Source organism: Uloborus diversus, chromosome 8 (genome assembly GCF_026930045.1).
Source record: "Uloborus diversus isolate 005 chromosome 8, Udiv.v.3.1, whole genome shotgun sequence".
Lineage (NCBI taxonomy): Eukaryota > Metazoa > Arthropoda > Arachnida > Araneae > Uloboridae > Uloborus > Uloborus diversus.
The window spans coordinates 116,221,371-116,244,974 of record NC_072738.1 but is presented as its reverse complement, the minus strand read 5'-3'; the positions used below and the strand labels follow the sequence as shown (position 1 = coordinate 116,244,974).

General features: G+C 31.5%; 1 protein-coding gene across 1 annotated transcript in view; it reads left to right on the top strand.

The window, feature by feature from the left end:
• LOC129227601 (mevalonate kinase-like) overlaps positions 1-20,157 on the top strand; it is a 36,290-nt gene extending 16,133 nt beyond the window's left edge. Inside the window, exons 4-9 of the mRNA XM_054862185.1 lie at positions 3,836-4,068; positions 6,566-6,611; positions 6,971-7,061; positions 8,934-9,041; positions 15,487-15,646; positions 17,366-20,157. Coding sequence (XP_054718160.1) covers positions 3,836-4,068; positions 6,566-6,611; positions 6,971-7,061; positions 8,934-9,041; positions 15,487-15,646; positions 17,366-17,466 — 739 coding nt within the window. The 3' untranslated portion in view covers positions 17,467-20,157. The remainder of the gene's footprint in view (positions 1-3,835; positions 4,069-6,565; positions 6,612-6,970; positions 7,062-8,933; positions 9,042-15,486; positions 15,647-17,365) is intronic.
• The last annotated feature ends 3,447 nt before the right edge of the window (positions 20,158-23,604 follow it).

Below are 23,604 nucleotides of genomic sequence, written 5' to 3'. Positions count from 1 at the left end.
TATGTTTTCCTATGTTATCTAGAAAGCAATCTTTAAATCTCATGTTTGCAGGGTGTCTGCGCACCTGGAAAGTCAGGGGAATTCATGGATTTCGACTATGTTCGAAAATGGTCATGGAAAGTCATGATTTTCAGCAAAAAATGCTCAAATGACAACTGGTCATGGATTCTCGGTTGAAGACCATACTTATTAATTGAATTATACAGATTAGGTACAAAATTTACGCATCTTGACTGTTTCTTATGCTTTTATGCGTCAGTCCTGATTTTTCACACATTTTGAAATACGATTGCATCTGCTTCTATAATACTTGCACCTTTTTCTTTACTATGTGATGCTACGGTTTGGACATTTATAATTTTGTGTTCAGCGTTATTTTCAGCCCTCCTTGTGTGTCTACTTGTGTTTTTGAGGACTCTTACACTCTGAATCTTGTTGTACTCATTTGAAAATTTGAAGTCATTTTCATCGTAGTTCATTCAGGAGACTCACAAAAATTATTGTTAGTTTTCAGCAGTGTCTTAGGTTAATGAAGATTTTATAAAATAAAACTGGTCTAAAGAATTAACTAAGGAGGTTTGAAACAACAATAAAATACAGAATTCAGAGAATTTTCAAATGTCCGAAAATGTTGCAAATTTCACAAATTCAGGAATTTTTTCAATACTAGTAGTTGAACCAAAAAGTTTAGCGGTAATATAAATGGTAATGTCTGGCAAGTTAATTATTAAGTACTTTAATTTAATATTTTGTTTTATTTATTTTATTTTATTTATTTATTTATTTTGATTATTTATTTTTATTTATTGTAAACTTAATTTCAATGACTACTAAATTGTTGCTAGTAGCAGCCTTTTTAGAAAACTACTAGCTTTAAAAAATAAATTTTATATTCTTTGTTTGTTAAAATAAAATATTTGTTTAAAAAAATTTTAAAAAATAAATAAAAATCAAGCTTAAATGTTTTGCTGTTCACCAGTAGTTTTACATCATTATTGCTGCATGTTTGGAACTTCTTTTATTTTGGAAAGTCATTTTCCGATTTTTACTTTTTTGGAGCATTTTTAGTAATTGAAAAATTATTGTATATCATATCAGATTTTTTTGCAAAAAAATAATTTTTTTACATGTAAATTATTATATATATATCAAAATTTTGTATGATTTATTGGAATTCAAGAAATATTTTCAAAAAATTTTATATTTATAAATGGCCCTGGTAGCAAAATAACTAAGTTGTAGTTATTTCATGTGTGTCTCTAGTCATTGCTGCATAAGTTGTTTTTTCCTTATAATAGTAGCTGAATTTGTTACCTTTCACTTTAATTTGAGATTTTTGAAATATATGTCCAAAGCATGGATCAGATTGTTGCAACTTATTTTTTATAAAACACTGAATTGGATATTCTTCAAAAGAAATTAATGTTTTTTTCTGGAAAAATTACATCTCATAAGTCATGGAAAGTTACAAGCAGACACATTTTCCTGTATTTGTCCTGACCCACAACTTGTTTGTATGTAGCGCTTTTGGTTGATGAATAAGTTATGTTCTTTTTAAGGAAAGAAAAATCAATGTTTTCAAGGACAAACACTAGTAGCACTTTTATTTATTTTTTGCCCAGATCGATGCCATACATTTGAATTGTTGCCCTGCATTAAATGTTATCTCATGCTGGGAGAGATATTGAGAGGCAATACGCAAATTTGATTTCATAGACTACACTGTAGACATCCCCCACCCTTTGTTTTGTTCTTTGTTCATCCTTTATCTGTCTGCTTTAATGTTGCTGGCCCTTTTTGTTTTATTGGCAATTCTACAGTTGTCTTGTTATATATGGCAGGGCTCATAGTCCTCCTATATCTCCTATATTTCCTATGTTTTCACAATTTTTTAGATATATCCTATATTTTCTCATTAACTCCTATATATTTTTTGTTGAAAGTTAAATGCTACCCAAAAATGCAAAAACCTTTGATCCTTTTTTTTTTTGTTTCTTCCCTGCACTGGGCACTCTTGCATTGGCATATGTGCTAAACTTCTGTTTGATTATTTTTATGAAACTTACAAAATATAGATTGCTTTACTTGCAACTTTTTAATTGTTTTCAATTCATTCTTTTTCTTTTAATGAGTTTATTTTTCAATTTCAATAGTATAGCATGTTAACTTTAAGTGTACTGCTGTAAAGATTTTGAAAGCTTTTAACTTTGTCACATATAACCTTACTTGTAGTTCAAATGACTGGTTGTACCTCAAACGATTGTTTTTGATAATGCTGTGTACAGATTTTGGTACCAATTCATCTTTGAGTACTTCAAATGTTTCAAAACTTGTAGCTTGCTGAAAAATTTTAACCATCTCGATGAAAAAAAGTCATTTTATAGGATTTTGTCTGCTTTTTTCAAATATGTATTTATTTTGTGTGTAGATTTTCCAAGAATTCCAGAAATCGGTCTTCATCTCAGAATTTTTTTTTTGGTTTGTTTTTTTTCTATCTACTTGGTTACAGTTACAAATTGCAGAGGATAATGTATTGTTCTATGCTCCACTTGGGCTCTTCTAACACCCCATTTCGTTTGGCAGATTAGGTCAAATTCACCCTTTATACATATGTGTACTTATATTATGCACACATTAACTGTAAATTATGAATAATGCCGTTAGAGTAAGCGACGAGTAATTGTTTGGCCACTTTAATGAAACAATTTCTCAAAAACGAGACAAAATCCGGTTTTAACATGAAGAAATTGCAGAACATTTCATACATGCCGCTTAAATGAATCAAGCATATGAGACTGACCATTTCCCACAAACGAGATGCATTAGCGCAGTCTTTTGTTCTTTGCATTCGTTTAGTGAAATAAATTTTTTTTCCTGTAAATAGTGAAACTAAGGGGAGGCAGAATGTTGCACACTCTTTGTAACGATTGTCTCATGATATGTCCCACAAAACCAGTGAGACAAGAAAGATGTGGAGTTGACGGAACATTTCATTGTTACTGTTAGCATTGAAACAATGAGGCACCAATAACGAGGATTATGGGTAGATTTATGACATTGAAAAAAGAATGTCCAGATTAATTATTACCTTGTTTTAGCAATCAATAAGAGATGCATTTTTCGAAGCACGTAAGTTAAAATCTGAATTTTGTAATTGCTTTTTCATACTGTTTTTGTAATTAAATTCTTTAAATAATAAGAGAATGGATATTTTGAGCATGAGGTATATACTTCTAATGATATCTCATTTGACCAAAAGTTTAATAAAGTCCTCTGAAATTGTATGCAGAATTTCACGTTTAAAAAGAAAAACATGCACACACAATTTTGCATAGTTGAATCAAAATTGTCTTAAACAAACATGATTCATATAAACGACCGTCGGTACAAAAATTCATTTGCTCTCACATCTGTGACTCTTCATATTGATATGACTTCATGCATGATATAGAATTGCATTGATAATGGCGATATATATATATATATATTTTTATATAGTGCTCCAAACATACTATATGATATATTTTTTCGAATTTTCTATACATTTTTCTACCAAACTCATATATTTTTTCTTTTTAACTCCTATATATATTTTTTTCAAACTCCTATATATTTTACTATCAAACTCCTATATTTTTCCTTTTAAATTCTTATAGATTTTTTTTTCACTTGCTATGAGCCCTGATAGTTATAATTGCCTTTGAAAATAAAATTAAAAAAAATATTGATTAAAAATTAAAAATATGGTTCTATTATTTTTATTATTTATTCACTTGATTTGAAATTCAAACTCAGATTTTAAATATATTAAATATACATATGTTTTTATATGAAGGTCTTTTACACCCTGCAATATTACAGTTGATTCTGAACTTAGTATTGGCTCTGGTATGGGATCCTCTGCTTCATTTTCAGTCTGTCTCTCAACAGCTGCGTTGGTTCATTGTGGTCGAATCACTCCACATCTTCTCCCTGAGGATAAGCAGCTTATTAACAAGTGGGCATATGAAGCTGAAAAGATTTTTCACGGAAAGCCATCTGGAATTGATAATACTGTTTGCACTTATGGTATGTATGTTTAATATTGCCTATATATGCTACAAGATGAAATGCTATTGTAAATTTGATTACCATAACAGGAATTTTACATATACAAATACAGATGTGATGACCCGCTACAGACTCTGGCCCCAGCTCGATTGGTCCTAGTCAGTTTATTAGGCTCCAATAAAATTCAATAACCCTATTAAAGGTATCTAACCCCTTGCTCATTACACCTTTTCTGGTAAGCTGTTCCAGGTTCATACAACCCTACTAAAGTAGTATTGTTTCCTAATTTGCAGTTTGTCTGAGATTTTTAATAGCTTAAAACAATGACCCTTCATCCTGATTTCTGTGCAGAAATTTAACACACTTACAGGTTTTATTTTGGTAAATTTAAACAACTGAATCACATCCCCTCGATTACCTTTTGCTCTAAGCTATACGTATTAAGTCTTTTAAGTCTGGTATCATAATCTATATCTAAAAGTCCCTTTACTAGCCTAGAGTCCTATTACTAACCCTCCAAATGAGATCTTACTAAACTTCTATGTAAAGGCAGATGAACTTTCTTAGATTTGTTTCAAATAGGTTTATTAAGCCCCCAGCATTCTATTGGTATTGTTACTTGTAAAATGGAACATGATCAGGATGGCAACAGATCAGGGAGATCTGGGAAAAGTCAGGGAACTTTATTAATCAGGGAAAAGTCAAGGAAATATCAGGGAATTTTGAAAAAAATAACAAAAAATCAGGGAAAATTGATTTAATGAAGAATTTTTTTTTTTTTATGCTTTACAAAATTAAATACTCTAATGATGATGATCTCTGAATGAAACCATAAGCTCGTTACTTTTTGCATTGAAAAAGGCTTTCCCTGTAACGCCGAAACATGTGTCTGCTGTAATTGGCAAATTTGTATTTTTTTTAATGTTGTTTTTCTTACTTTACTGTTCAGCACAAAGGTCTAATTTATCTTATCATATAAGAATAACTACATTACTTCTATTCTTTCACTATTACTTGTTATTCTTGCAACAATTATTCTTGCAACTTAGTTCAAAATAATTTCAATTACTTTTTAGATCTGTCATAAATACACATATGTTTTTAAGAGTAATTTTAATAGTTTCTTAAAATTTTTATGCTAAGTGGTTTCTGGAAGTAAAGTATTTTTTTTTTTAAATTTTCTATAATCTTTCCATGTATAAATATTTAATATACTGTTTTGTAGCTCAACCCCCCCCCCCCCAAAAAAAAATGTCTTGTTTTTTTTTAACCATTTTATTAAAAAAGTAGCATCTTTTTAAAATATCTCTTTAGTTCAACAACTTAACACAACTTAAAATGTTTAAAATACTGCATTTTATACAAACATTCAATGGATTTCAAGTAGAGCAAAGAAAGAAAAACATTATCATTGGTAACGTAAATCAGGGAAATTTGGTGAACTTAATCAGGGAAAAGTCAGGGAACTTTTTTTCACAATTCCTGTCGCCACCCTGATGATGAAATGCTATTGTTAACTTGTTCAACATAATATCAAGTTTCTATTACGTACTGGAAGAAATGCTATTTTTAACTTGTTTACAATAATGTAAAGTACAGCAGCATTATAAGACAGAGGTTACAATAACAATAGCATACTAAGGTTTCAGTTTGGTACTCTCAATGCATGAAATTAACAATGCCTTTTTTTTAAAGCAAAAATAGCAATCTTCATCACCAAGTTCAGCAAAGATTCCAAGTGCTCACTCCAAGATGCATATTGTAGTTTTCATTGCAGCTTGTGCCTTATTATATTGCTTTATTTCACTGTACAGCATTCGCAAAACCTTGCAGTCGAGCAGAGGCCTTCAGCCTGGGTTCCATATAACCCTAGGGTTTCCCTGAATTTTTGAGATTCCCTAAGTGTTTACTATTTGCTAAATCCAAATACCAAAATTTTGGTAAAATTTAAATCTTTATTGCCATAAAATATTTAATTCTTAATGGTAGTTTGCTTGTAAGCATAAATATTTATAGATAAAGTAAAATCTTCAATTCCATAAGAAAATCCTGAAATAGGGAAAAGATCTATGACGCTTCTATTGTCATCTCTTTATAAGTTGACCACCTGTCTTAGTTGATTGCATTTGTCAGGTACACCAATCAGTCCTGTATCATATATATCAACCTCTATAAGTTGACCACTTGTCTAAGTTGACCACGAAAGTACTGATCTGCAAGTGGGCTGCTCACACAGATTTCACTGTATTTCAAAAAAAAAAAAGAAGAAAAAAAAAAGAAGACAAATATCTTTTTCTGTGTTATTGAATTTAAAAACTCATTTTTATCTCATACGTTTCTTGCTTCTCATATAAAGTTTGCATTCTTTGAGTTACGTGATCATCATTCTAAGCAGTTGTTATATATCTTCTCATTTATAAATTGTTTGAAATCAGTCCATTAAAAATGTATAAATGGTGTTTTACTAAATTACTTTTCGAGAAGAAAAATTAAGAGTTTTTATTTTTTAATGAAGGAGGTGCAGTTCTGTTCGAAAATGGTGCTGTTGTTGAAATGCTAGAGTAAGTAATTTGTGATTTTATTAAAAATTATTGCTTTTTCTTTTCTTGTTGAAATTTATTTAAAATTATCAATATACAAATGCTATTACTTTTGTTCACAGTTAAGCAGTGTTAATTATTGCGAGTAAATCAAGAGTAACTCTAAACTTTTTGCTGACTTTTTTTCATAAGAATTTTTGTCTAATCTTGTAAATTATTTTTAATTTAATATTTGCACAATTGTATTTGATCTAAGTTTTGCTTCTTAGGCAAATGATTTAAAAATATTTGTATGACTTTGCTTCGTGTTTTTATTGTGTTATACATTTTGGTTTATGTTGTGTAAAGATTATTAGCAGAATGTTTGACAATTTTTTCAGATTGTATGACATTCCTATTCTACTTGTGGACACAAAAGTGCCTCGTAACACAAAGGTTTTGGTGACTAATGTTAAAGCAAAAAAAGAAAAAGTGAGTATATATGTTTTAAAAAATACTTATTCTAAGCTAATTAAACCCATTTTGTAAATTTAAACAATATTTAAAGCAAAAGGTATCATGAGCATTTGCAGGATGCTTTAACCCGTTCGCACCCAGCGTCACGCGGACGCTACGCATCGATTCCTCTCCTATCAGCCCAGCGTCACTTCTCCGCTACGCGCTCTGATCGACGCTGACGTCCCAGCGTCACGTATACGTTTTCTCAAAATGGAACGATTGAATTGAATATTTATTTAAACGATCATAGATGGCGCTAAATGGCTATAACATTGATCATATTCGAGTCACATGGTATTTGACCTTCATGTACACGCTTTAGTTTCTTATTTGGGCCTCACAATGGGATAGATTTTTTTTTTATGTAAACAACAGTGAATCACTGCTCTGCGCATATGATTTATGAGGTCCCAATTGCTCTTGTTTATTTCTTTGCTTCTCTTTTTTTTACGAGTAATTGAAAGAGATATACATCTAGCTGAATAAATTATGGGGGAGGGAAGGAAGGTTAAAATATTTTTGCGTATGTGTTCCAGACTTTTGGGATTCCCCTGTTCAATGAGAGTACAGGAATGATTTCAAGAGGCCTGAAGTTTATGATTATTTTTGAATCCTTTCTGATATTGTTCTTCTGTATTTATTCTTTTTCATTTGGAGAATGGAAAACTGCAGTAAAAATGGTTAGCGAAGTGAGTGAAAGGGAATGTTTTCGAGTGAATTATGAAGCAGTTTTGAGACTTGTCGCGTGGGAAATATAACTAGTTTAAATTCGTTGACCTAAGTTGTTTTAATCAAAATTACATAAGGAACATATTTTTTTCCTACATTTCTTTTTCTTTGATTCCACACTCACGATGTCAAACTCTAACTTTGTTTTCGTGCACATTTCATTTAATTTTTTGCACATAGTTAAAGTTTTAGTATTCCACTTATTTCACTCCCTTCTAATAACGTAATAGTCTTTATATTAATAATTAGTAATCAGTAGTACATTGTTTAAGCAAAATTAAAATTTCAAGCCATTATTTTGAGATGCTGATTTTATATGAATATTTTTGTTCAATTAGGCTTAACTGCTATAAATGCTCGGGCCGATGGCGGCGTTCCATTTCAGAACGTTCGATCCCGTAGCTGCGCTTCGTTTTCCGAGCGCTGGTCCTCAAGGGGTTAAATCATGTAAAGACTCCTTTTCTTTTCCTACAAATGTATTTTTAAGTTATTAAGCCATATACAGTGAAACCTGTGTATAACAAAACCGTCTGTAACAATAACCTGTCTGTAACAATATTTTTTTTTTGACCCCAGCAAAATTTAAACATGAATAATCAAACTGTCTATAACAATAACCTGTCTATTTCGATACTTTTTTTAGGTCCCAACAGTATCGTTGTAGACAGGTTTTACTGTAATATGTTTAGTATTAAAAAGGAGCTTCTCTTATATTGTCTTAACAACTTTTGGATAAAGAAAAACTTAACGTTCAACAACATCTACTATTAAATTGGATTACTTTACTAGCTGCAAAATAACCATAGTTAACATTCTCTAATTTAATTCATTGTCTAAAAGTGTAGCTTTTTTTGTTAGCAGTGTTTCAAAAGTATAAATGGGTGTATATATAGATATCTTTTCAGCGCAATATTTAATTGGTGGAAAAAAAAAATTTGGACCCTGAAGCTTGAAAAATCCTAAAATGAGCAAAACTTCTCACCCCAAGTTGTACAGATTTTCAGCACCTTTGAATCTTCGTTTGATTTTCCTGCTTAAAATGCTCCTGTAGATTAGTTACATTATCATTTTGTTTTAAATTATGTAACTGACTGTTCTCAAATTTTTGTTTTTTAGTATCCCCAAATTATTGTTTCCATTATGGATGCCATTGATGCCATTTCAAAAGAATGTTGGAGCATTTTGAAAAAAAATTCCACATTAGAAAAAATGGAAAAACTGCAGGTATTTAATACCATTCTACATCTTCTATTCAATATTTTTTGCATTTGTAACCTCTTTTACCTCATTTTGAATATGTATTGTAAGTTACATTAATTTTCTACAGGATTTCTTCAATTTTGGTGTAGCTTTTATGTCTATAAAGTAGCAGCAATTATGGTCATAATTGGTAAAACTATATTTCTAATGCACATACTCATCCAAATTCATACTTTAATAAACTTTATCTGAATACGTTTTGGATATTATTTTCTTGGTAGTAAGTTATAAACATTATACCAAGCACAAGTGAGGTGTTTAGTATCAAAATGACCTCAATACATATTTTGTCAAAAGTGTTTTTTTTCTTAAAAATTTGATACTTTGTAGATATTATTATGCAATGAAGCGATTTGAAATGGAGTCCTCTCAATCAAGTTGAAAACAATTCATGAGATCTCTTTTTATTTAAAAGCAAGCTCAATGTATGCTTCTTTGTAAAAAAAAAAAAAAAAAAGACTAACATCAACATTATTATGATAAACCGCTTCAAATTTTTTTATTGTACAGGATAGTAGGAGAATGTGGGGCAAAGTGAAATACGGAGCCAAGTGAAATGGTGAAATATTTACACTGCTTTTAGCTCCACCTCTCTATTAATATTTTAACTGTGTAGTAACACAAGGAATCTATTCCAACCAGGAAAAAGTTACATCTGAAGATCAAAGAATATGATAATACAAGCAATTTTCAAAAATTGAGACTCATTTTGTAATATTTTGTAGTTAGTAAATTTTTTAAAATTGATTTTATAAAATGATAAAGTCCTTATTATTAACATTTCAGATAACAATTCAGATCTACTAATATTTGGTGCTGTATTTATTTACATATTATCAAGTTTATTTGCTGTTTAAATATTTTTTACAATTAGTCCAGTGCACGCAGGGCTAAGTGGATGGGGCAAAATGAAATAGTTCATTTTGTTTACTCACTCAATCATTTACTAAATCATTTGCGTATTCATTTATTAATTAATTCATTTTCATTCCTTCATTTAATAATCCACCGATTTATTCTTATTCTCATTTGTTTTCTTATTTGTTCAGTGTTTTATTCACTCATTTATTAATTTGCATATATTAATTTATTTATTTGTTCATTGTTTCATTATCTATTCATTTGTTCATTCATTTGTTTATTTACTCATTCATGTGATTAAAAATACTTTTAATAATTATATAGAAAGTATTTCATGAGAAAAATATATGATTTTTCACTTGCCCCATTTATTTTTAAAGTGATGAATTTCCACTTTGTGGGTTTAAATTGGCTGCTGAAAATAAAAAATAACGTTTCCTATCTAGTTTTAATTCTCGGCCACTAGAGGGCGCCTGTGATGCAGGGAGTGTTTTTTGCTGCTAATTTGATAAGTGTTTTTTTACTATAATTTTTCATTATTACTGTCTAGTTTTAGGTTTTTTTACTTCACTTTATCATGTAATTTAGTTTTATTGTGTTTTGGGGGCTCATTTTTGCTGTTATTGTATTCTTGAAGTGTTTTTGCATTTTTTGGAGCTAAGCCTAACATGTGGTGATCTGGTTTTTGATCTTGTGAGCTTTATTGGGTGTAGCAACTCTGTTTATTTACTGCTGTTTTTAGTATTTATTCTGTGTTTTTTTTGCATTTTTATCTTACTGTTTTGCCTTTTGGAACATATTCACTGAGTAGAAATGGGTGTTATATGCATTATGAAAGAGGTAAAGAGTGGGAAGGGGGACAGGTGGATCTCTTGTGATTTATGTCATATGTTCTGCCTGTATAAGGGGGAAAATGAATCTGTTTTTGAAGAGGATTATATTTGCACTAAATGTGCTGAACTCTCAGACTTAAGACTTAAGATGCTAGTTTTTTAAGCGCAGTTAGCATTAGGGTGTAAGCCAGTTGTAGAGGGTATAAATGTTCCAGAGATTCAGGGGGAAGTTTCAAATGAGGAGTTAGATTGGGAAACTAAGGGTGTAATTTTGGGGGACTCTATGGTAAGGGAGGTGGGTAACACAGTTGGGAGAGTAAAGCGTAAGGTGGCTAGGTGTTGTTTACCAGGGGCTCGGGTAAAAGACGTTAATATGGTTGCTGAAAAGAAGGGAGTATTGAATAAGGAGGACATGGTTACTTTGTGGGTGGGAACAAATGATGTAGGCCACAGTAAAAATGAGGAGTTTTCTAGGGAATGGGAATCCCTGTTGGATAAAGCAACCAGCTTTTCGACGAATGTCCAAGTGGTTGGTTTGCTTCCCAGGTATGGAGTGCATAGGAGCTGGCTAAATCAACGTGCGAGGTGTATGAACTTGCTACTGAAGTCAATTTGCGAAAAGCGCAGTATCAGGTTCATTGATGTATGGAGTCACTGTAAACGGGATTGGATTGCTAGGGATGGCCTGCATCTGAGCTCTACAGGGGTCAAAATGGTTAGTGGATTAATTTTAAGGGCTTCGGAGTCAAAAAACTAAGTTGGAATGGGGGGCATGGTTCAAGCACCAGGTATCGAGAGAATGAAATGTTTTTGGGTATTGCTAGAAATGGAAATAAAGTGACAAACAAGAGTAGTAATGTTAGCAATTATAATTTAGGAAATTTCAGGGTGTTAAATAAAAGCAACTTAGGCATGCTTAAAGTTTTCTATACCAATGCTCGCAGTATTAGGAACAAGATGGATGAATTGAAAAGCATAGTTATGGATGAGAAGTTGGATGTTATCGGAATTACAGAGACATGGGCTACCGAATCTGATGCAGAGTTATTACATATTGCTGGGTATAATTTATTCAGACAGGATAGAGTAGATAAAAGAGGTGGTGGGGTTTTATTTTATGTTAGAGACAATTTTATTTGCAATGAATTGGTCATAAATGATAAGCCTACTGATATTGATATGGTTTGGCTGGAGTTGATGAGCAGTAAGGGCATAAAGCTACGCTTTGGAAACATTTATAGGCCACCTAATTCAAACCAGGGACAAGATGAACAGATGTACCGTATTATTAGTGACATGTCTAGTAAGGGATCCGTTATCATAATGGGGGATTTCAATTTTCCGGGTATTGATTGGAATAATTTTTATCCTGGTAATGGCAAAGAAGAGGAATTTTTAAAAGTAATTGGTGACTGTTTCTTAGATCAAGTTGTAACTCAGGGAACTCGAGAGGAGGCCATTTTGGATCTAGTTTTTTGTGACATAGGTAGTTTTGTTCAGGGGTTGAGTGTAGGGGAGCATATTGGAGATAGTGATCATAACAGCATTAGGTTCCGGGTTAAATTTGAAGTGTGCAAAGATGATAATTTTAGGTTTGTGCCCAATTTCAGAAATACCAATTTTGTTGCACTTAGGCAGAGCTTGAAAGAGGTTTTTTCGTCAGGGTTGGAAAATAACGACGTAGATCAGCAGTGGACGGAGTTTAAGGATAAACTTGCTAAAACCGTTGGGGACTATGTTCCATTTAGGAGAAAAGGTGTTAGTACCAAAATTTGGCCCATGTGGTTCTCCAGGGAGACTAAAGAAGCTCTTAATTATAAGCAAGCCACTTTTCGTAAGTTTAAAGAAACTGGTCAGAGTGCGGATAGGCTCCAGTATGGTAAGGCAAGGCGAAATTTTAAGTATTTGGTACGGATTCAGAAAAGGGAATTGGAGCAAAGGCTGGCAGATGACATTGATGGGAACCCTAAGAGGTTTTTTGCTTACGCTAATTCTGGGAAAGCTCGAAACAGTCAAATTGGGCCTTTGGTTGATGAGCATGGAAATTTAATCCAAAACGATAGGGATATTGCAAATGTTCTAAATAACTTTTTTTCCAGTGTGTTTAACGATAACTGTATTTCAACAGTTGACACTAACAAGACACAAGCTATTATACAGCTTGAGGATTTTGTATTTTCCAGGGAGGAGGTTTTATTTCATTTGAAAAAGATTAAAGCAACTAAAGCTCCGGGACCAGATAATATTTATCCAAAAATTTTAGTTGAATGTGCAGAGGAATTAGTGGATGTTATTTTGAATATTTTCAATGCTTCTTATAACTCGGGGACGGTGCCAGAGGACTGGAAGCTGGCTAACATAACGCCACTCTTCAAGAAGGGGTCTAAAGGTATTGCTGGGAATTATAGACCTGTAAGTTTGACTTCGGTGATTTGTAAGATTTTCGAAACTTTGATCAAAATTAAGATCATGATGTTCTTAGAGACTAATAGTCTGTTGACTAGTTTGCAGTATGGTTTCAGGAAAGGTAAATCCTGTACTACTAATTTATTGCATTTCTACGACAAGGTTACCTCAGCTTTAGATAACAAAAAATGTGTGGATGTTGTTTATATTGATTTTCAAAAAGCTTTTGACAAGGTACCGCATGTTGCTCTTCTCAGCAAGTTAACTGGCATTGGAATAGGAGGAAAAACTTTACTTTGGGTTAGAAATTGGCTTACTGGTAGGAAGCAAAGAGTAGTTGTGAGAGGAAATCATTCTAATTGGAGTGATGTTTTAAGTGGGGTTCCTCAGGGATCAGTTTTAGGGCCTCTTTTGTTTATTATATTTATGAATGACATCAATGAAAATATTTCTGGAAGCATGAATTGTTTTGCTGACGATGTAAAAGTTATGGGGATTGTCGAAAATGAAGAACAAGTAAAACAGCTGCAAGAGGATTTAGATCATATTACTAAGTGGGCAGATAAATGGGGTATGGCAGTTAATGTAGGGAAATGTCAAGTGCTACACTTAGGTCATGGAAATAAGCGTATGAGATATCGTTTACAGGGTTCAGTCATAAATCAGGCAGAAAATGTTATGGATCTGGGTGTCTTTATAAATCAGGACTTCAAGTTTAGTCAACAGTGCAGTATTGCTAGTAACAAAGCCAACAAAATGCTTGGGTTCATCAATAGATCTATTTCAAACAAATCTAAGAAAGTTCTTCTGCCTTTATATAGGAGTTTAGTAAGACCTCATTTGGAGTATGCTGTTCAGTTTTGGTCGCCTTATCTGAAGAAAGATATTTTTGTATTGGAAAGGGTTCAAAGAAGGGTAACTAAATTAGTAAGGGGACTCTCAGATTTAGATTATGATACCAGACTTAATAGGCTTAACATGTATAGCCTGGAGCAAAGGAGAGTCAGAGGGGACATGATTCAGTTATTTAAATTTATCAAAATGAAAGATGTAAATGGATTAAATTTTTGCGGGGAAAGCAGGACAAGGGGTCATTGTTTTAAGCTATTTAAATCTCAGGCTAACTTGGAAATCAGGAAAAACTACTACTTTTGCAGGGTCGTGGGCACTTGGAATAGCTTACCGGAAGAGGCGGGTAATGAGCAAGGGAGTGGATAGCTTTAAGAGGGCCATTGATCTTCATTGGGGACTAATTAATTGACTAGGACCAGCCTAGCTGGGCCCAGTGCCTGTTGCTGGTCGTCACATTTGTATTTGTATTTGTATTTGTATAAAATACATTTTTCTTTTATGTACTGTAATTTTCAAAACAAAATTCCAATTTGTTTATTTTGAAAGAGATAAGTTTTCATAACTATTTCACTTTGCCCCCATGAAATTACAATACCGTATAAATTTAATTGGAGAGCTTAAAAAAAAAAAAAAAAAAAAAAAAGAAGAAGAAGAAAACTGAGGTACTTCAAAACCAGCTCAATGAAATTTTTTTATGTGTAATTAATAATATTTGGGACAAACTTAACCTGACAGCATCATAATGCTATGATTAGGACCTGTGTAGTTAGGTGTGCCTGAACTGCAACAACAAACATGAAGTCTTTGTACACCAATGTATATTACAAAAAAAAAAAGTCTTGAACAAATAAAGTGGGCAGAGCTTGGAATGTTTTTTGTCCATCCTGCTATTTTTCTTTGAGAATGAATTGAGCTAAGTTTTATTCTAAACACGTGGAGGAATGTATTAAGGGTAGTTCGGTAATAATTCATTATATTATGTATACACATTTAAATAAATACCTAAAATAATTACCTGAAACATCAAGAAATGAATGTGATATGAAACAAATAACGAGAAAAATTGCATAAATGTGCACAAGTCCAATCCTTCACTGCATAATAGCGAAATAACTATTATTTTACTGTTATTCTCTTTTCATATTTTGTTTTGCTTTGTTATAATTTAATGCAATCAAACCTAATTAACACAAAATTCACAAAACCATGATAATTATTTAATATTAACCAGATTTTATGTTCTCTGATAAATTATTAAGTAATTGTTAATCCATGGTACAAAATTTTCATGCAAAGTGAAATATCACGTTAGTCAGGTTCATTTGTATTTTGTTGAAACAAATCATATTTTATTTTTTAAATCACCTTTTCAAGGCTTTTTGTTTGTTTTTTTCTACTTAGACATTAAAGACAGTAGATTTATTTTCAAAAAATATTAATTTGGAAAAAACTTTCAGGAGCTTATGATCATGAACCATCACTTGCTGAACTGTATTGGGGTTGGACACAAAGATCTGAGCAAAATTCATGATATTGCAGAGAAACATTGTTGTGCATCTAAATTAACAGGAGCTGGAGGTGGTGGATGTGCAATAATATTGCTCCCATTGAATGAAAGTAAGATTTTACTATTCATATGAACACTCCTTCATTAAAATTTAAAAATGTAAACAAGCTTTTTTTTCTTGAAATGTTTTTGATAAAATTGTTAAGATGAAGATTTTGCTATTTTTTGGCAAATTTCTGCTTTTAATTTTTTAGAAAAAAATGAGCTTTCGTGTGTGACAATTTTTTTGTACGTATAGAAAAAAAAATGTCAAAGAAATTGTGAAAATGTGTTTGTAGCTGTCCCATAGCCTTAAAAGCTGGTACAAAATTATTCCTCACCCTTATGATTTGCACCTAAATGCAATTTTTTATAATTCTTTATTACTTCTTTTGTAAGAAATAAAACAATACCTTTGTGCAGAGAAGTAAATACATAATCAGCAACGTTTTAATGCACAATGCAAAAGAGGGAGCTTTTGAATATAATGACATCCAGTAAAAGCAACAAGAATGAACAACAGCTAGCTTAAATAGTTAAAATAGCAAATCAACAAAGCAAACAAGAGAAAATGGAACTCTGAGCTAAGCAATGCATTTGTTCAAAAATCCCATAATAATAAATTTTGCTGACAAAATGAAAACCCTAATAAATAAATTGGCAATAAATTTCATAGTAGAAACAAAATGTAACAATTTAATTTTAACATTTAGCGAAAGGCAAAATGAATATAATACAGGAAAAACCAGGAGAATGTTGCAGAACCAACGAAAACAAAATCGCAAATATATAAAATCAAACGAAATAGAAATGTAGACAAATACAATTAATTAAGAAAGTCAGAACAATTGCACTTGTATGACTAAAACCAAAGGAGTTCAAAAAAAGGGAAGAAAAAGGAAGAAAGTAATTGTAAGAAAGAAAGCCAGACTCCAGAAAAATACATAATGGCTTTAGGATTGCTATACTAGATTTGAACGATTTTTCAGAATGTGGAAAGACTAAAAATCAAGATCTGAAAAAAATTGGGCATTTCTGGATAATTTCATAAGACTCAGTGGCGCAGCGAAGGAGGCGTTTTATTGGTTAAAACACACCCCCAGAGGCATTGCTTTAAACAAAAATGCTCTAATACAGTAGTTTAAACTTGTGAAAGGACTGTTTTGATCAAGAAACCCCCTCCAGAAGGTATTTTTGATCAAAAAATCCCTTTCAGAAGGTATTTTTGTTCAAAAAACCCCTTCCTGAAGACATTTTGGATTAAAAATAAACCCTCCAGAAGGTATTTGTGATTTAAAAAAAAAAAAAACCCAGTAGGTATTTCTGATCAAAAAACCCCCTCTGCTAAGAAGCCTCTCATTTTCGCGGCTTTTCTTTTCTTCCTACATTAGTATAGCAAAGACGCTGGGCTTGCAGCACTCTCGTGTTTTCTTTATGTTTGAACTTGTTATCTACTTCACCTATATCTTGTTCTTTGTTTCTCTGTCCTCTGCAGTATTATTATGATTAATATTATTTTGAAGCTTCTTACTGCTTCCAATTAGTGGTTCTAAAAATAAAATCTTTTTGTGTCTCACTCAGATTCAATGGTTGCAGCTTGATCCCCCCTCCCTCCAACTCCCTCTTATGAAGTTGCTGTTCATCCCATTTTTTTTTTTTTTATCTGGTAGTTTGGCTTTGTTTAAAACTTTCAAGCATGAGATTTTTTATTGCATAATATTGAATGTTCCTCGCCATGCCCCTCCCCCTTTTTTTAACTGTAAGGTTTATTTGATTGTTTTCTTTTTCAGATTTTTCTGTCGATGTCCTGAAACAAGAACTATCTCAGGATTTTAGTGTGTGGGACATTTGCCTTGGAGGTTCTGGTGTTGAAGTGAAGTTTCACAACTAGAGAACCATCACTGTAATTTATTTTGCTACTTAATGAATTTCTTTACTGGGTTAGTTTAGAGAAAAAAACATTGGTTTATAGTCTCCGAGGGTCTTTTTTGTAGACTTCAAATTGTGTAAAACTCACTATGACTAAAAAATTTCTTTTTTAATGTTATGTGCTACTATTGAAAGATCATACACTAAGATAAAAGCACTGCATTTATGTATTTTTATTCATTCATTATGAACAAAACAAAATGTCATCCTTCTATTTATTGCACTAGTGCATAGTCATAAACCAGAGAGCTTCTTCAAAAGTGTTATTTATTTTCATAGTGTTGGTCTAAATTAATTTTTCATGTATTTATCATGCAGTATTACTTAAATATAGTTATTATTTTTATACATTGTTATGAGAAAAGTACTAGGCAAGATTTTGAGATTATAAAGAGAGATAAGAGATTTTATGTGACTAGCCTCATTGCCCGACTTTGTCTGGTCTACCTCAAAAATAAAAGTTATTTTAAACGCATGTTCAACAATCTGGCATAAATGAAAGAAAAAAAACTCCCATAATATCTCTATTTAAATTTCGATATTAGTCTCTCAAAATTCCCTGTCAAGAAAGGAAATTTTGTAAATAAAGTAAACACTTCTGTTTCCTGTTAGAGTGTGTGGCTGAATGAGCAATCTTGATTGTTGCATCGATCCCTACTAAGAAAAAAAAAGAAAAGAAAACTGAGGGCATGTGAACTGTGAGGGATCTCTTATGCTCCTGAATAAATAAGAAGAAATATAGCTAGAGGGTCATTAGAGTAAAGGTAACAGTCCCTCAACAGTTACAACAGTCCCTGTAAATCCTCAGTAGAATTAGAACAATTTTTTACCTATTAGGACCTTTATTATTTTTTATTGAGTGAAAACAACAGTCCTTTAAAATTCTCATGAGAGTTTGGACAACATTTTCTAAAAACGTCCATTAGAATGAAGGCAAAAGTTCCCCAAACTCTTCATAAGAAAAAGAATAACACTTCCTAAAATTCCCTATTTACTTAATAGGACATCTGTTTCTGAAATTGGAATAAGAGTTACAGTTTTCAAATAACATCAGTAATCTCTTTAAAAATATCTGTCTGGTTAGAGAAAATTGTTCAAAACCCCTCTTTTAGAATGAGAAAAACAACTCAAAATAACATCAGCATTATCGCTTTTAAACTCCATGAGAATTGGAACAATTGTTTAAAAAAAATTCCTGTTTGAATAAGTTCTCGAAAAGTCCTCATTACAATAAAGTCAGTCCTTCAAAACACACATCAGCAGCAACCATTCTGAAAACATGTTAACATCAAATCTAAAAGTTCCGATTAGATGTAAGTCAACAATAATAGTTTCTATTAAAAGTACATACTGAAATCCTTGATTATTTTCTGGCAGCAGTACAAAAAAAAAAAAAAAATAAATAAATAAATAAATCATGAAAAAAAACAATCTAAAGGAGGAAAGTTTTTGATTCCCCCCATTACAAAACAAAAAAAAAAGCTTCAAAGCAAAAGGCAAGAACTTTGTTTGTTCATACTCAAGCAAAAAACGACAACAGATATTTTTGAATAAAATATGACAACGTATATAAAGTACAAATTGAGAATGGAAAAAGGTTAAAAAAAACAGCAAACAGCTGTTTCAGCACTCTAAAATACAAGTGCCATCATCAGTGCATTAAAAACGAAGACAGGTTCACCCGACTAAAACACAGTCGAGGCGAACAATGGAATGAGAGACGAGTTGTAAAAGATATGAGAGCAGTACCGGAAACGATGACGTCAAGGTTACGTCAGAACTCCAGAGGACAGTTGCACTCAGGAGAAAATGTCACGGACAAAAAATAAATCAAATAACAGACTTCCAAACATTAGGAAAAGGGGGAGTGCTAGACAAATCATTGACGATTAAATTAGCATTTTTCCATATGTAATATGACTCCCAAAAATCTAAATCATGAATGGACGAACACTCGTGAATAACTTTGGCGGAAGAAAAAATAAAATTATGACCGCAGGACCAACAATGTTGAGCAATAGAGGAGCGTTTGAGATCCTGTTTTTTGACGTAATTTTTGTGTTCTTTTATCCAGAATTTGAGGGATCGTCGAGTCTGCGCAATGTAGGCCAATTTGCACTGGCAGGAAACACTGTAAATGCCCCATTTGTCAAGGTTGTGAACAGGGTGTTTAAGCTGTTGGGGCCCATTTGCACTGGCAGGAAACACTGTAAATGCCCCATTTGTCAAGGTTGTGAACAGGGTGTTTAAGCTGTTGGGGCCCATTTGCACTGGCAGGAAACACTGTAAATGCCCCATTTGTCAAGGTTGTGAACAGGGTGTTTAAGCTGTGAAAATTTTAATTTATTAACAGGAGAAAAAGTGATGGAAAAATGAAACTTTTTTAAGATTTTGGCAATTTGTAGACTGATTTTAGGAAAAAAGGGTAAGACAACGGAACTCGAATAGTTCACAGGAGCAAGTGTTTGATTTTTGTTAGTTGAGCTACATAGCTTCTTATAAATGGTATCAATAATATCTGATGTGAATCCCCGATCCACCGCAATACTTCGTAGGTAATTCAGTTCTGATGAAAGTAAATTGGAATTTGAACAAATGGCTAAAGCACGGTAAATAAAAGATCTAAAAGCAGCCAATTTTTGTTTAGGAGGATGAACGGATAACTTGTGGGGGGGGGGGAAGAGAAATAGCAAAGGGTTTATGGAAAACAGTAGTTGTAAACGTATTGTCATGACGAGTGATGGACACATCCAAGAAAAGAAGGATGAAACAGCTGTTTGCTGGTTTTTTAACCTTTTTCCATTCTCAATTTGTACTTTATATACGTTGTCATATTTTATTCACTATGCAGTACAAAGTTTTCGACTACTTTTTATGTAACAGATATTTTTGCTTAGTGATTTCTTCATGCTAATTGAAACTGAGCTGGCATAGGTGATAAAGTGTGTAATTTAAAATTGATTTTCCCTTACTATTTTAATAGTAATTGTATATTAAAATAGTAAGGGAATTTTTAATTATATATTAATAGAATGTTCGTTAGAAATGCTTATTACTATTTTCCTGGCTAACTTAGGCCCTTGAAGTTTCCCAATACATAAGAAAATCCTGTAAGGGCTATTTTTCACACCTTTCCAATAAAAGCTAAAATCAAAATCAAAACAATTGGATAATTATTTTCAGTAGAACATGCCATCTTATGCCAATTTGTGGGTCCTAAAATAAAAATTCGAGTGGTTCGGTACTTCTTTAGTGTTTAAAAACTCTCCTATGACTGCAACTTTTTAAAGGCTTTTACAAGCAGCAAAAATCTAAAAAATACAACAGTTTTTCAATGAGATACTCACAAATTTATTATTTTCTTTTTTAAATTGGAACAAAAATCATAGAATCCTTTTTCTTCAGATAAAAGATAACCTATACTTTTTTCTGCTATCCTGACAATGTGTATGCAAAATTTCATGGTGATGATTGGGTAGCTAAGGTATGAAAATGTATCAAACAAACAAATAAAACCTTTTTCCTATTTTTAATATTAGTAAGGATTATCATAACTTACTCATAAGGCTCCTATATTCAGACAAACTCAGTCTGATAATTCTACTTAAACTATAGTGTAAGCATGCTCATTGTGGTATTTGCCGAAACATGCTTTAATTGTGCATTGATTTTACAGTCAGTTTTATTGAGTCATGAGTTATTAAATGAACGTATTAAAGCAGTATTATCTTTTTTGTGCAGCTATGAAATGAGTGTACATAGAATTTGCCATACAGGATATTATGAAATGAATCTTTTGTAACACAAAAACAGTATTTTTATAAAAATGTGAATATTTGTTAGGAACAAATCCCTAAAAAGAACAGATTCATTCTTTCACTTAAAAAATGACGGCAGTTCTTTTGAACGTTGAGCAGTTTGGAGCATTGTATTGATGCACTTGGACTTGTGATGAAATTGCATTTTTCTTTTTTTTTAAACTTCACATTTATCTTCAAATTTTTAACTTTGAAGATTGAATTTTTTTAAATCAATTTCAAATTTTGTATTTCTCAGTGCATTACAATGTATTATTTGAACCTTTTTACTTTCTGCTCTCTTAATCATTTGTCTTTTATTGTTGCAGTTCATTTGCAATTTTTTAATGTATCCATTAGTAATGTTTTGTGCAACTTGTCTGGCTACTAACAAAATGTTTGGACATTCCAATTGCTGTCCCACGTCCCTTCTAAAATTCTTCTTGCTCTTTTGCCGTTAAAATTATTTCTAAATATGCCTTTTATTACTTTTCTGGCAAACCTTTTGTCTTCTATAATATCCTTATCAACTACCATCCATATGGATTTTTCTTTATTTTTTACTGATTATTACTGTCTAATTTTCCTTTATTAAAAAAAGTTAAGTTTTATTTTTTTTTTTTTTTTCTGTTCTCATTGTACTGTGAAACAAGTTTGAAGTTCCCTAATATTTTTAGTTTTTTCGTTATGCATGGTCTATTAGTAATACTATAATTATATAAAAAACAGTGCTGTAGCTGGAGAAATTTAATAACTTAATTTTTTTGACGTACTGAAATGGAACCTGCGATTTTTGGAATGACAAACATATCTTACCATTCGGCATCTGAGAAATATCTTACAAAATGAACTGTAATTGCTTTATACATCTAAACCTGAATAAAAAATTTTGATTATTTTATTAGGCATATTTTCGTACTTTTAGATCATTTTAGTTATTTTTCCTTCAAAGAATTTTACTGATCTACTGAACAGATCAAAAGAATGAATGAGCCTCTGATGAAGGGATCATCAAAAAGATCGACATTGCCCACTTCTAATATTTGTTGAAAAATGATGTTGCATTTTTAAATTGTTGAGTGGTTTATGAAAAATCTAGCAAATAATTTAGTAATCTACAAGTTGTGCATTTTTTAAAATATGAAAAATTGCCAGGCAATTTTAGTTGACAATTACGGGCATTTATTTCCTACATAGTAACTTTTAATCAAGATAAGCTTTATGTTATTCTTTTTTTACATTGTTATTTGTGTTGTGATTTTTTTAAATGCTTGTAATCAAATTATGTCTGTAATATTTTATAAAATCTCTGCCTTTTGTAAATTTTTGTGTGTGTTGTTTACTGTTTTTATTGAAAACAATTTTTTGTATTGGTTTTGTATTTCAAAAGTTGTTTATTATTAATGCTTAAGCTTTGTTCTGAAATTTATTCCATTTTTTTTCATAAATAAATAAATAAACAGTTTTATGGAAATTCAGTCATTTAAGTGCTGGTGCTGGGCTTTAGTAAAATTGAGTAAATTAATTTTGACACATGTGCACAAACATGTTTTATGCAGTGGGCGCCAGTTAAATGAATCACTGGTTAATTGAATCAACATCTTTAATGAACCAAATCATCAAAAAAAAAAAAAAAAAATCCAGCTTTATTGAATTAGCTGCTTTATGGAATCAAAATTGTTTTGAACAAATGTGATTCATGTAAGCGGTGGTCACTGTACATTTAGCTGTACAATGCTTATTGTTAAGTTCTGAAGTTTTGAAGAAAAAATTTTTTTAACACATATCAGTATTTGTTGAACACACTATTGTTGCACTTATCAATGTTCAGTTTAATGGGTTTTATTATGATTTTAAGTCGAAAGTTGTAAACAATGAATATTTAAAATAAATAATGTTATGAATTATTGACATGTAATTATTGATGTGCTTATTGTTACTACTTATATTTATAGCCATTCTTGTTCTGAATACTAAGAACCATGATTTATTAATAGCAGATGATACAATTTTTTATAAAATAAAAAATAAATTTATTAAAGAAACATTTGGCAGTAATTGTTTTATTCTGGTAACATTAGCAAAGTAAAAAAACATTAGTGCCCTGTTTTGGAAAAACATATAGACACACACAGTTTTTCTTTTTCACCTTTAAATTGAGGTGGTGTAAGAGGCTTTAATTCAATTCCCAATATGGCATCCAGTATTTTATGTGCCACCATTAAGGAACTGATATTAATGGCTAAGTATTCTGATGCCTGCATCCTCCTCATAGGGAAGTATGTACTTGGGGTCTTACGATG